The sequence below is a fragment of the Prionailurus viverrinus genome, chromosome D2 (assembly GCF_022837055.1).
Source record: "Prionailurus viverrinus isolate Anna chromosome D2, UM_Priviv_1.0, whole genome shotgun sequence".
NCBI classification, from domain to species: Eukaryota; Metazoa; Chordata; class Mammalia; order Carnivora; family Felidae; genus Prionailurus; species Prionailurus viverrinus.
Genome location: NC_062571.1, coordinates 29,815,124 through 29,829,463, shown reverse-complemented (window position 1 = coordinate 29,829,463; position 14,340 = coordinate 29,815,124). Strand labels below are relative to the sequence as shown.

General features: G+C 33.5%; 1 protein-coding gene across 6 annotated transcripts in view; it reads left to right on the top strand.

Annotated features, from left to right (window-relative positions):
* The window catches only part of HERC4 (HECT and RLD domain containing E3 ubiquitin protein ligase 4), a 138,487-nt gene that overhangs the window by 18,452 nt on the left and 105,695 nt on the right, over positions 1-14,340 (top strand). For 4 of the 6 annotated variants that reach the window (XM_047825528.1, XM_047825527.1, XM_047825526.1 and 1 more), the window contains 2 exons: positions 9,473-9,632; positions 10,373-10,414. In XM_047825528.1, coding sequence (XP_047681484.1) covers positions 9,473-9,632; positions 10,373-10,414 — 202 coding nt within the window. The remainder of the gene's footprint in view (positions 1-9,472; positions 9,633-10,372; positions 10,415-14,340) is intronic. The other 2 variants (XM_047825530.1, XM_047825529.1) reach the window with 1 other exon arrangement.

Sequence of the window (14,340 nt, the reverse complement as noted above, 5' to 3'; positions counted from 1 at the left end):
ATCTCTACCCTTCATGGCTTGTTTAGCTCTCTTTATCTGTTCCAGAAAGCCTAAGAAAGATATATGTGGGCATTTAACTTACCTATAGATCATGGTTTAAAGGTAAACAGTACCTGACTATACCTTGTTTCTTCTGTTACTTCAGGTTAGTTATTTCCTTAGAGTTTTGATTTTGGGAAACAAAGGACATTTATTCCTGTGAGGTTCAGGGTCATTTATAAGTTGAGGGTTAGCTATACTTGGAAAAAAGCCTTTTATTTTTTCTGATTACCAAAATGATACATGTAATCTTTTTTTTTTTATAGAAATATATGATTTAAAAAGTGGAAGCCACTTTACCCTGACATTCTAAAGCTGACTACTACTATTTGTTTATATTTTTGTATTTTTTATACCTATATAAAAATACGTAATTCTCTGTATATACAAAAGTTTTGTGGTTTTGCTTTTTCATTTAGTATATTTCTGTTTTTTCATGTTAGTATACATTCTTTTTAATAGAAGCATCAATTTTTTCTTCCAAATTTTTTATTTAAATTCTAGCTAGTTAACATATGTAATATATTGGTTGCAGGAGTCAAATTTAGTGATTCATCACTTAGATATAACTCCCAGTGTAGGAGCATCAATTTGTATTACATGAATGTTCCATAATTTATGTACCTACCTGTTATTGGAAATCAGGTTATTTCCTGTTGTTGTTTTTTCCCCAGGTACAAAATGTAATTCAGTAAACATTATTTTATAGTAAATCCCTAAAATGAAAGTTTCTGGGTCAGAGGCATGTATGTTAAAAATTAAAATACATATTGCCAACTTTTATTTGGCTTATATTTTGAAGATTGTTTAGAGAACTATCCTTCGCCAATTCTTTAAATATTTTTTTCCATTTATTTTAATCTTTTGACATGGAAATAATGTAATTGTAAACTAGAAACTTCCAAATTTTAAAATCAATTACCTGTGATTGAATTATTCAAAATAAATTATTTCTTTCTTTGGTTTGCCTAGAAAACAGAGATGGTAATACTTGGCCAAGTTGACAGGAATGTTTAGAACCTAAAAATATTTACCCAGGTGTATTCATTTGCTAGGGCTGCCATACAAAGTATGACAAACTAGGTGGCTTAAGTAACAGAAATGTATTATCTTATAGGTCTAGAGGCTAGAAATCCAAGATCAAGGTGTCAGCCAGGTTGGTTCCTTCTATAAGGCCTCTCTCCTAGTTTCTGGTTGTTTGCTATCAGTCTTAGGCATTCCTTCATATGGTATTTTCCCTGTGTAATTGTGACCACATTTTCCCTTTTGAGGATTTAGGGACCTTCCCTCCTCCCCCGTATGACCTCATCTTAACTAATTATATCTTCAATGACCCTGTTTCTAAGTAAAGTTACGTTCTGAGATACTGGGGATTAGGACTTAAATATATGCATTTAGGGGAGAACACAAATTATCCTGTAACAACAAGATTTTGATATCTGTAGGTGAAAGAGGATACAGAGTAACATAATGTTTATATTTTCCTTTAAATAAGATGTTTTAGAATTTTGAATAAGAAGTAGTTTTTAAGAGATGCTAGTTGTGAATATGTTACTATAATGGTGTTTCTGTAGTATTTATTGCCTTTAAATCCAAAAAGCAATACATTTTTTTTTGAGAAGACAGTATATTCTTTACTGGTTTTTTTTTTGTTTGTTTGTTTACAATATTCTCAGAACATATTATTGATGATTATATCTTAGTATCAGGTTTAAACCCTGGTTAGCAAAGACTCCTAATAGACCATCTTGTGTATTCTGTGATTGGTTGCTAAGAAGTGTGTATGTGTACTGTTATTAAATCAACCTAGGTTGTAGTCAGTTAATACCCATGAGGCCTTTTTATGGTCATTCCTGGACATGCACATATGCATTGCTGCAAAATAGTTGGGTCTCCTGACGTGTGCATTCCCAGCTGACATTCAGCAAAGCAGTGCTCTGCCTTCTTGTTTCAGCTCTCATACTGTAAACAAGTATCCTTTTGTGCCACATTTTTTATGTTTTTGTACTTTTCTTGATCATTTCACTGTTTAAAATGACCTCTGAGCATAATACTGAAGTGCTGTCTAGTGTTCCTAAGCACAAGAAGGCTATGATAATACATTGAGGCATGAGTTAGGGTGCTGTTGGCTGTGAATTCAGTGTTAGTGAATCAATAGTATATAAGATGTCTTTAAGCAGAAACACATATAAAACAAGGTTATGTGTTGATCAGTTTATGAAAATGTGATGAGAGTTTTCTGGGAGCTTAATCCTGTATTATCCCTAGGGGCAGTGTTTCGTATTTGCTGAGCAAGTATTTGTGGTAACTTTATAGAACATAACTATTGCCAATAATGAGAATTGATTATATTCTCAAGTAGACTAAATAAGCAGACAAAGATGGTAAGTGGAACAATGATGGAGTTTCCTAGAAGGATGGTGCAGTGAAATCCTCAATATTTAACTTACGTTTTCTTTTTTTTTTTTTTTAATTTTTTTTTTCAACGTGTATTTATTTTTGGGACAGAGAGAGACAGAGCATGAACGGGGGAGGGGCAGAGAGAGAGGGAGACACAGAATCGGAAACAGGCTCCAGGCTCTGAGCCATCAGCCCAGAGCCCGACGCGGGGCTCGAACTCCCGGACCGCGAGATCGTGACCTGGCTGAAGTCGGACGCTTAACCGACTGCGCCACCCAGGCGCCCCTTAACATATGTTTTCTTCATACATTGTGCACAATTTTGCACCAGCGTTTAAAGAAGATACAAAAGAAGTCTGGAGTCCCATCTTTGTAGCTTTTATTTTTCTTTTTGTAGCTTTCATTGACTACAAATATAAAATTGAGAATGCAGAATTTTTCATTTTCTATCCATAGTGACAAAAGAAAATTGACAGAGGAAGATGTTTCACAATTATACAAATCAGAAGGTGAATGTAGGTGTCATCACTGTATGATGATAATGAAATTGTACAAGTGAACTCTTAAACAGTGAGTCTGGAGATGATATTCTACATGAATTTTCACAAACTCAAGAATTGATGAGTATATATTTTAGGTCCCAAAGGAAATAGGTTAGTTTTTCAAGAGGAAGGATTTTATCATATAACATTTTGCATCAAGAACCTGGACCTATCCTACATTGCTAAAAGGCTGTGCAGCATTATTCTTTCTTCTTTTATAATATTTGCAAACTGAGAACAAACTGAGGGTTGATGGGGTGGGAGGGAGGGGCGGGTGGGTGATGGGTATTGAGGAGGGCACCTTTTGGGATGAGCACTGGGTGTTGTATGGAAACCAGTTTGACAATAAACTTCATATATTGAAAAAAAATATTTGCAACGAAATTTATTTGATGCAGTTTGTTTATGAATAAATGCTGAAATCAGATCTACATCCAGAGGTAATTGGGAGGAAATAGGTGATGTAGAAATTAAAATTGTCATTAGGTTGAATATTTTAATTGGTTTTCATAAGTCTAAAAATGACTATATTTGTATGTATGGAGCAAAGATAATGGCCTTTTCTTCCTTACTAAGATGATGCACCATTAGTTTTCAAAAATACCGCATTTTAACAATGTAAAGTATAAGAAGAACCAGAAGTAATAACGACCAGGCACCTATTAGGGATGTATTTAGAATATATCTGCTGTTAATATTTACAAGATGGATATGTTACATGCCTCTAGTTCTTTATCTTTTCTGTTTTTGCTCCTGTCTCTGAGAAGTGTATTTTTTCTTTCCCAAGGTTATCTCCACCAGTTATGTTTTTTTTTTTTGCCCTTTGCTGCCTCCCAAAACTAAATGTTCTCGTGAGTCATCAGTGCTGATATGAATAGTGTTACTTTTCTCAAACATTTTATGTGAACATTTTGAAGCATAAAAGGGTGGAAAGAATAACATAATGACCAACAACACTTACCACATGTTTTATCTGTTTTACATATTTTTAAAGAGATAACATATTTTCTGGGCTATAATTGACTATAATGGTCATCTGGTGTTATTAAAACTCTTCCATCAAGTTTAGCATCATATGTTCATAATTCCAGCATCTTGTAGTCCTTCTTTATCAAAGGAATCAACTGTTTAATGGGCTTGCTTGGCAAATTGTTTTTTTTTGTTTTTTGTTTTTTGTTTTTGCATCTGTCCTCTTCCTTATATATTCATACTTAACTCTAGTTGAAGTGAATTTAATCCCCACTTACTCCTCCCTTTTCTGTGTTAATTTGGCCTTGAAAGCCAAATGTAACTTGGTGATTAAAAGTAGCACAGTACCTGGTACATAGTAAATAATAAATGTTAGCTGTTGGGTTTGATATGACTTCTTTTTTTCTTCCCCCTCACACAGGGCATCGAGTTAGGCTTCTAGTGAATTTTTTGTTGTTGTTTTGCTAGGTTCATTTTTCCTTCAGTCTTGCTTATCATTGACTCTCGTTTTGAGCATTCAGCCATCTAATTTCATTAGATGTAAAATGTCTCAGTATGCTATTGATCTGACTTTCTAGCAGACCAGGGGTTGGGGGTATGGTTGAGGCTATTCATTTTGATGAGCCATTGAGAAAAACTAAGTAATTAAAAAAATTCATACAGAGAAGCTATGAGTTTTGTGTATTTGTTGTCTGAGAAGCCTGTATTTAATGCTATTCCCAGGACGTATAACTGTGTTATTATGCTTCTTTAATAATGTATTTCTGAAGCAGTTATCCATTCTCAGAATAGGTATCTCAGTAATTTGATGGCACTAAACTTCTGAAAGAACCAAGATTATTTGTCTTGAGTTGTTAGTATGTAGAAAAAAATTAAAGTAGGTCAGTTTAAAAATGAAAACATTGGTTTCAATACATGGCTTTAACTATTTTCTTTAATGTTCTATTTAATTTTTAAAGTTAAATTTTATTTTTTGTTTGGAATAGACAATATATTCACGTGGTTCAAAGATCAAGGTAATACAAATGCACATTGTGAAGCTTTGCTCTTACATCTGACTGCTGTATTTCCCCTCTACCTGCATCACCTACATATGTTTATTAGTTTCTTTGTATATCTTTTCAGATTTTCTTTATGTAGATATAAGCAAGTACGAATATATGTTCTTATTGTTACTTCTTACACAAAAAGTAGCAAATCATATAGTATTCCATACTTGATATTTTTTACTCTTTGCTCATATATCCTTGAGATCTTTCTATATCAGTATGTAGTTTCCTTATTATTATTATTTTTTTTGTAGAGCATAGTATTCCAGTGTGTAGATGGAATCCTTTGTCAATGGATACTTGGAATACTTCCAGTCTTATTATATACAGTGCTGCAAATACATATAAATATACATGTTCACACACGCACACACATATACACACGTATTTGTATTTGTATTTGTATTTGTATTTGTATTTGTATTTGTATTTGTATTCTGTCATCCTGGGTTCTCCAGCTGGGGCCTAGACAAAAGGCAGATTGACAAGAGAAAAACAAAAGTTTATTAACACATGTATTACTCTTAGATATGGGAGCACTCAGTGATGAGTAACTTAGGGTTGATAGAACATGGGCTTACATAGTATCTTAAAAGAACAGTAAAGTTTTAGATAAGTAACAACAAAAATGACTGAGTTTCTGGGGTGGCAAATTGTGGGAAGATAAATAGATGGGTGGACTAATGGAAGATAAGGGTTAGTTAGTACTTATGTAGGTTTTCCTGGTGCCATCTCTGAGCTGATAGGGGTTTAGAGTTGTATCTGGTGATTAACTTCTGTCCTTCCTGGTACAGAGGGAAGAGGTGGGTACCTTTACAAATTTATGTCCTACTTTTAGGCTTATGGGGGGAGGGCAGAGAGCTTTTCTTGTATCTATTTCTTCTTAATGTCCTTGAGCTCAAAAGAATCATGTATCAAAGCAGCATATTCTGTTACCCTTCAGTACTTAGGTGTAATTTCCTGGAAATGGAATTTCTAGGTCCAGAAGGTAAATGCATATGTTTTGTTAGGTATTGCCTCATTTCATCTCCATAAAGGTTGTTCTGTTTTGTACTTCTATTATCAATATATGAGAATGCTTTTTTTTCCCCCCAACAGACTGTTAATCAAACTTTAGAATTTTTATGAAACATTTTGAGTTTTATTATAAACATTTTTAAAATTAATAAACTATCTTTTAGAGTGGTTTTAGGTTCATAGCAAAATTGAGCAGAAAATACAGAGAGTTCCCATATACACCATCTCCACACAGCCAGTCTCCTCCACTGTCCACAATGGTACCACAATGGTACATTTATCACCATTAATAAACCTATGTTGACATCATCTGAAGTCTATGGTTTAATTAGAGTTTACTTTTTGTGTTGTATGACAATCTGTGGGTTTTGACAAATGCATAATGACACATAGTATTGTATAGAATAGTAATGGTCATCATACATACTACCTTTATTTACTGCCCTAAAAATACTCTATGCTCTCCTTATTTAGCTCTCCCTGCCCCCTAATCTGCAGCAACCACTAAACTTTTTACTGTCTCCAAAGTTTTGCCTTTTCCAGAAGGTTATGTATTTGGGATCATACATGTATTTGGAATCGGTATGTAGCCTTTACAGATAGGTTTCTTTTCCTTAGTAATATGTGTTTAAGTTTCCTCCATGTCTGTATATGACTTGATAGCTTATTCCTTTGTATTGCTGAATAATATTCTATTATCTGGATGTACCACAGTTTATTTACCTATTAAAGGACATTTTTGGTTGCTTCCAAGTTTTAGCAATTATAAATAAAGATGCTGTAAACATCTATGTATGGATTTTTTTGTTAACCTAAGTTTTTAAATCCTTAGGGTGACTATCAAGGAGTGTGATTGCTGGATCATGTAAGAGTATGCTTTGTAAGAAATTGCCAACCTGTCTTCCAAAGTGGCTGTATCATTTTGCATGCCCACCAGCAGTTAATGAGAAGTTGTGTTGCTCTCTATCCTCTCCAGCATTTGATATTGTTAGTGTTTTGGATTTGGGCCATTTTACTGTATGTATAGTAGTATCTCATTTTAATTTGTAATTCCCTGATGTCATAAAATGTGGGAATATCCTTTCATAGGCTTACTTGCCATCTGTATATCTTCCTTGGTGAGGTATCTGTTCAGTTCTTTTGCTTATTTTTTAATTGGGTTGTTTTTCTTATTGTTGAGTTTTAAGAGTCTTCTATATATTTTGGATAATAGTCCGTTATTAGATGGATTCTTTGCAATTATTTTCTCCCATTCTGTGGGAGAATGTAAACATCTATGCTTGAAGGTTAACCCATGTGGAAGAATACAAAATTAGAAGCGTATGGTTTTATAAATTTTCTAAGTGAAGATATTACTGGCTTCTCAATGTAGTTTTGAGAAATTTGCATTTCTCTTACCAATGTGAGCATCTTTTCATATGATTACGGGCCATTTCTGTTTCTTTTTTTGTGAACTATCAGTTGACATCTTTTGTCCATTTTTCACTGAATTACTGGTCTTCCTCCCCACCCCCAACTAAGTCTTTAAAAATTGGGGAGATTATTTCTTTGAAGTGTGAATAAGATGTTTCCCTGTTTTCCTTACTAGTCTTTTCACTTTGCTTTTGGTTAGTTTGTCTTGCCATAAGAATTTTCTCAAATGGCTACATGGAATCTCTTCCTTTTTCTCAGCTCAGGATTTAGTGTTAAGTGTTACTGTCTTCTAGAATTCTTCCTGGTATCTTTTAAGGCTTTAATAAATATCTCATGTTCCCATGGTGCCTTTTGTGTATCTTTATCTTAGCATTTAATCACAATCCTTATCTCACCCGTCTTTCTATAGACTGTAAATTCTTTGAGGGCTAGGAATCTGTTTTAATCTCCTTGTGTCTCCAGTGTTTGGAGCATAAGAAGTATACAGTAAATGCTAGTGTTTTGTATGAATGATTGTTTCTTCTTTGTTTCTTGAGTTTTTATGCCTTTGATTTTACAGCCACTGCTGTCTATTTAGTACTCTTCATTTGCTATTGAACCAACCGGTCTTATTCATTTGTCTTGTCATCTTGTCATTTTCTACTCTTTATTGTACTTCCTTTGAGGATTGTCTTGGAGTGACATTGACTTATTTCTGGGGCCTCTGAAAAAGAACAGATCTTTTGAGTATTTTACTTCTTTCTTCATAATTAAGATTTGTGATAATATTTTGATGTAAACAAATGCTGTCATACCTATAAGCCCTTTTCTTGATTTTTTTTTTTTTTGTGGGAGGTAGGAGACAGTGTGTTATATCTTGTTCTTTTTGTTTCTTGTTTTGTATGTTCCTACAATATAATTTCATAAAAACATATACACAAAAATATATACAAAAAGCAAAAGGTTAGTATAACGAACTTCTACATACACCAGCTTCACGAGTTATTAACTCAGTACTTTAAGGTAAGTACTTTAAATAACATATCATTAGAGTTGTAAAGATTCTAGAGGCTATATAATCTCTCACTCCAAAATGGCAGGGTAGTAATCCTAAACATTTGAATTTCTCTAAACGTAGGAATTTAAATGTTCTTGATGCAATTAGTTTCTTTATTGAACAGTTGCTTTGTACACTGAGCTAAAGTGTGCTTCAGAAGAAACCCTGATTGGTTCAGTTAACGACTCTTCAACATGAAGCTTAGGTTTATTGAAGACAAAAATTATATCTTTCTTATTACTAAGCTAAAAAAAAAAAGGTTCATCCTAAAAACACATGTAATAGTACTAGTAAAAAACTGGTAGACATTATGCATCCTAAGGAGACTAAGGAAACAATTTCACTTTCTTTACTGGTTTGTCAGTGGCTACTGACAGTCTTATGAAGGACCAATGCTTAAATTAATTTTTAGTTTAAAACTTGAGCACATTTTAACCACATATGGATTTTTATATATTTGATGTTAAAATGGCAGTCCATAAACTGAAACCTATTTGTTATGGTTACATTGCCTTTCAAGTCCCTCCTCAGAATACCTAGTAGATGCATCATTTATGAGATCTGTAAAGAAGGTCCTTTTCTATCAGAAATTCCCAATTCAGATTATTTTATTAATTTGAGAATCACTCCACAGTAGTGTATGTCAATTATGATTTTATTATTAAATAGTCCAGGATATTTAAATGATTCCCTTTTTAGCTGTTACTGGCAATGGCTTTGAATGAAGAGTAACTTTCTCAGTAATTTTATAAACCTTAAACTTCTTCCCCAAAATGTTCAAGTCACTTAATATTTTGAATTGCTTATACCCTAGGATGTATATCTGTATTTACCACAATGAGAATTTTATGTGGCACATACTTGTTAAATTTTTCAGAATAACTAGTGTTATACTTAGTCTGTATTTTATCATTTTCTTAAGCTTTTTTGTACAAGATGAAGACTGTGTTTTATTCTCATTGGTAGTTCAAAACTAGAATGTAATATTTCTCTTCTTGATTTCTGTAGAGCAGGTTGTTGCCCTGGATGCCCAAAATATCGTAGCTGTTTCATGTGGAGAAGCTCATACATTAGCACTAAATGACAAAGGCCAGGTGTATGCTTGGGGTCTCGATTCTGATGGACAGCTTGGCCTGCTAGGATCAGAGGAATGTATCAGAGTACCCAGGTAACAAAGGTGACCAAAAAGAGGTCTTTAACAATCTTTTATAATAAATTTGTTATCTAAATTATTCTGTTTACTGAGGGCCTGTAAGAGTTGACATCTAATTATTTCTCCCTTTTGAGTTCTTAAGGAGTTTACTAGGTAGGTTCTTGCCTATAATTTGGGCTAAGTGCTATTTTTTTACATCATTTTCCCCTAAATTTTTTATGTTTGTAAAGAAAAGAGATGGGGAATATGTACTTTATTATAAATACTTTCTTTCTAAAATTTTAAAGTGGTTTAAGCTAATTTAAACTGCTGATTGTACCATCTTGAGTACCTCAGCTATTGAAATATTTATTAAATATTGGTTGGTTGCATGTTTCTTTGTCCTGTTTTTTTAGTCTTTATTGTTTTTATTGAATATAGAAGTCCTACATGCTTAGTATAAAGAATTCAGTCACTTTCCACTTTTTTACAAAGCAGTGGCCACAACTTATGTTAACCACTAATTCATCATAGGTTTATTTCAAAATTAAAAAATAAATGCCTCATTAATGTTGTATTCTTAGAGGTTTACATAGGGCATAGCCATTGTTTTAATATTAAACATTGTAAGAGCATGAACATGTTTAGGTAAAAATACAGAGATTTAAAGAAAGTATCCAATTTGTTTTCAATACATAAATAATACATTAACTCACGCTTTGTTTTTTAAATTATACAAATTCTTGCATCCTTAAACTCTTGTTCTTTCTTCCTAGTAATAGTTATAGGGACAAAAGAGAACTCTCCAGTGAAACAAGGTATTAAACTAATTTTAGATTTATTCTAGGTAGCATTATTTTACACACATTTAGATATTTTGTTTATGAATTTAACATTGATAATGTTTGTTTTGGTTTAAGGAGTAAGAAATAACTTACTAGGATAAGAAAATGGAACATGGGAACTAATATATTTCAGAACAGAAACTTATTGTTAGAAATGAGTTTTTTTTTTTTTTAAGTAGGAAAGGTAGCTAGTTCCTTCAGTAAGCCTATAATCCCTTATGTGTATATGTTTATTGAAAAACCTAAAAGTATTTAAAATATTTGGTTTGTTCTAATTTATTAAAAGTGGGTTTTTAATTTTTTTATTTTTTGGTCTTTAACATTTTATAATTGTTCTAGTAGTGAACTGTCCTTTGAGACTTTTGGATACATCATATTCACATGTTTTCTTGATTTACCTTGTAACTAAATTCCATAAAACTCCCCCAATTTCTTCCCTATTATTATTATTTTTCCCTTCTTCTTTTTTGTCTTCTTCTTCTTCTTTTAATATTTGTTTATTTTTGAGAGAGAGATGGGGGGAGGGTCAGAGAGAGAGGGAGACACAGAATCTGAAGTAGTCCCCAGGCTCTGAGCTGTCAGCACAGAGCCAACACAGGGCCCGAACTCACAAACCACAAATTGGGAGATCATGACCTGAGTTGAAATCTCATGCTTAACCGACTGAGCTACCCAGGTGCTCCTCCCTTTATTTCTTCTGTTTTAACAATTAAATAACAAACACAACTTTCATTATGCTTTTAATATCTCTTAATGATAGTGCTCTTTGGAGAAGCTTTTTTTTTTTCCTTAAGCTAAATAAATTGAATTCTTTTAGTCATTTCAATTTAGATTTATTCCAGAAAATGGTAATTTGCAACCAAATGGCTATTGGCTAGGTAATAATACAAAGCATTCATAGAAACATAGTGACCTCACGTTTGTCATATCCTCTACTGCTTTTATTCCCTCCATAAATAATTGTTGTAGAATAGGATTTTTAACTTAAGATTTTAAGTTGTGTGTATTTAGGATTGAAAAGGGACTTACATGTTTGATCGTCTAAGTCAACATTCTCAAAACCAAGATTCAGGTCCAAACTTTCTAATCTCTTTTATGTTTACTGGTTTCTTAAAATCATACTTATATTTTTGTTGCTGGTCACTTCTCGTATAGGGGATTTCAGTCAGTAATCCGTAGATTCTTATTAAATGGAAATAAAGGTAATTAAATATAGAATAGTTTATTATATGAGTTTATTTGAACAATGCCCTATAATAAATTATGTATTTGTGACTTTATTATTTTATGAACCTGGATAGGGACCTGAAAGAGATCTTTTGTGAGTCGTTTGGTTTAAACTTGTATGTTTTTGTATTTGCTAAATATGTGTATTAACTTTAAGCTCTGTGTTAAGGCATTTTTCCTGTTCAACCTACTCAGTTTTCAACGGACTGATCTGATTTGTTATGATATATACATATTTTTACTGATATTTTCGTGTGTTAAAGGGCAATATTTTGTTTTGAGGCAGTTCATGCTCAGAAGCTGAGTTTGTCTTTGCCAGCAATCTATTTATCACAGGTTTACTGCAGGAATTTCACAAGCCAGTAGCATATGGGATAATGTCTGTTATTAAGCCAGTGAATAAATAACATACTCCAAACCAGTGATAGGTAAATCACACTATTGTTTCAAGCAAGAGGAGATGATAGTAATAAAGATCAAATTTAGCTGAGATATACATTCATATGACTTGGTACTAGGGAGAGATGACTTAGCCAACTGAGAGCTGATGTCCTCCTGCCAGCACAAATATAAAAGTCCTGTTTTAGAGCACCTTGCTAGGGAAGGATGCACCTAGCATGTGTTGATGGGTGAGGGGATCTTTTTCACAGGGATGCTGCTTGGTTTTTTTTTTACCACTGAGGTTTAAAAAGTCTCCTTTACTATGGGGGCGCCTGGGTGGCTCAGTCAGTTAAGCATCTGGCTCTTGGTTCCAACTCAGGTCATGATCTCCCAGTTCATGGGTTCAAGGCCTGCATTGGGCTCTGCACTGACAGTGTGGATGGAGCCTGCTTGGGATTCTCTCTCTCCCTCTCTCTCCCTCCCTCTCTCAGTGCCTCTCCCTGCTCATGTTCGGTCTCTCTCTCTCTCAAAATAAATAAATAAACTAAAAAGAAAGTCTCCTTTACTATGGCTGGAGCTAATTGCTCTAAGGTCCTTGGAGAACTGCTTAGATCAGCAAAGAGTAGCCTTGCCAAGACCTAAGACTGCAATAATCCTCACAAACTCTCAGTATTTATAGTCTAAATGTTCTCTTGCTATAGTTTTTCTTGATAAGCCCCCAGTGGGGCTGGCCTCTCAGTAGCTAAGCCACTGAATTCATCCAGAGCAGATGAGATGATGACATCCTGACACAACTTACTTCATCTTTATATCACAACAACTTTACTCTTAAGAACAGTTTCATTTTTGTCATAAATAGGTTTGAAATTAAAGCAATATACGACATAGTAGAAATACATTTTTGTGAAAGACTGCCAGTGATTTTTTTTCTTTTTAAATTTTGATACCAAATCATTTTTATTTTATTTTTTTTATTTTTTCTGGGAGCCAAATCATTTTTAGCTGCAAGACCTTTTCTGTATGCTTAGAGGTATCAGCCAGCTTCATAAATTTCTCATTCATCTTGAATAAAACGTATAGAAGATCGGTGAAAACTGTATGTAAATAGATTTTTAAAAATTAGTGTTTATAATTAAAAAAAATTTTTTTTAATATTTATTTATTTTTGAGACAGAGAGAGCATGAATGGGGGAGGGTCAGAGAGAGAGGGAGACACAGAATTGGAAGCAGGCTCCAGGCTCTGAGCTGTCAGCACAGAGCCTGACGCGGGGCTCGAACTCACGGACCGTGAGATCATGACCTGAGCCGAAGTCGGACACTTAACCGACTGAGCCACCCAGGCGCCCCCAAAATTAGTGTTTGTAATTTTTATAAGAATGATCAGAAAAATGATGATTCACATTAGGCTGTACTTCCTTGAGAACAAAATCCACTTTTATGCTAGTAGATAAGAATATTTAAATAAAGCAACACTTTAAGATGAAAGAATGTAAAATTAATAATAGATTACATTTGAAATTTATACGACTTCAATGATCTTTTCCTACTTCTAATTTTATCTTGTTTTGAAATCACTACTTCTTGGGGAAAGACTAAAATTCTTCAATACCAATGCTGGTCTCTGATTTCTGCCTAGTTATTATTTTTTTTATGTAGGATATATGTTATTGCCTTTATAAAAACGTTTTAAGCCTAATTTTAGTATCTGTTAGCTTGGTGAGTGGAAATACATATTTTTCCACACAACCTTTAGAAACATAGTTGTAGGCCATAAAGTTGTAGTGTATTTTTAAAAGTTCTGTTTCTTGGACATATGCAATAAAAAGTATGACAGGGTGGTATAATATGATCCTTGTGAAAACAGTTTCTGGATTATAGAAACTAATTAAAGATGTTTGACTTATCAGCTTGGTCAAAAGTAAAATTTATTTTCTTTATTTCAGTCAATTTTAAACATTTACATTTTAGATTAAAAAGAAAAAGTATTTAAAAAAAATTTTTTTTTGAACGTTTATTTTTGAGACAGAGAGAGACAGAGCATGAATGGGGGAGGGTCAGAGAGAGGGAGACACAGAATCTGAAACAGGCTCCAGGCTCTGAGCTGTCAGCACAGAGCCCGACGCAGGGCTCGAACTCAGAGACTGTGAGATCATGACCTGAGCCGAAGTCGGCCGCTTAACCGACTGAGCCACCCAGGCGCCCCAGAAAAAGTATTTTTTAATGGTAGAGCTAGGTTGATTGTTAGCGTAAATTTTTTTTTAATGTTTCTTTTCTGTTTTAAAAAAAAATTT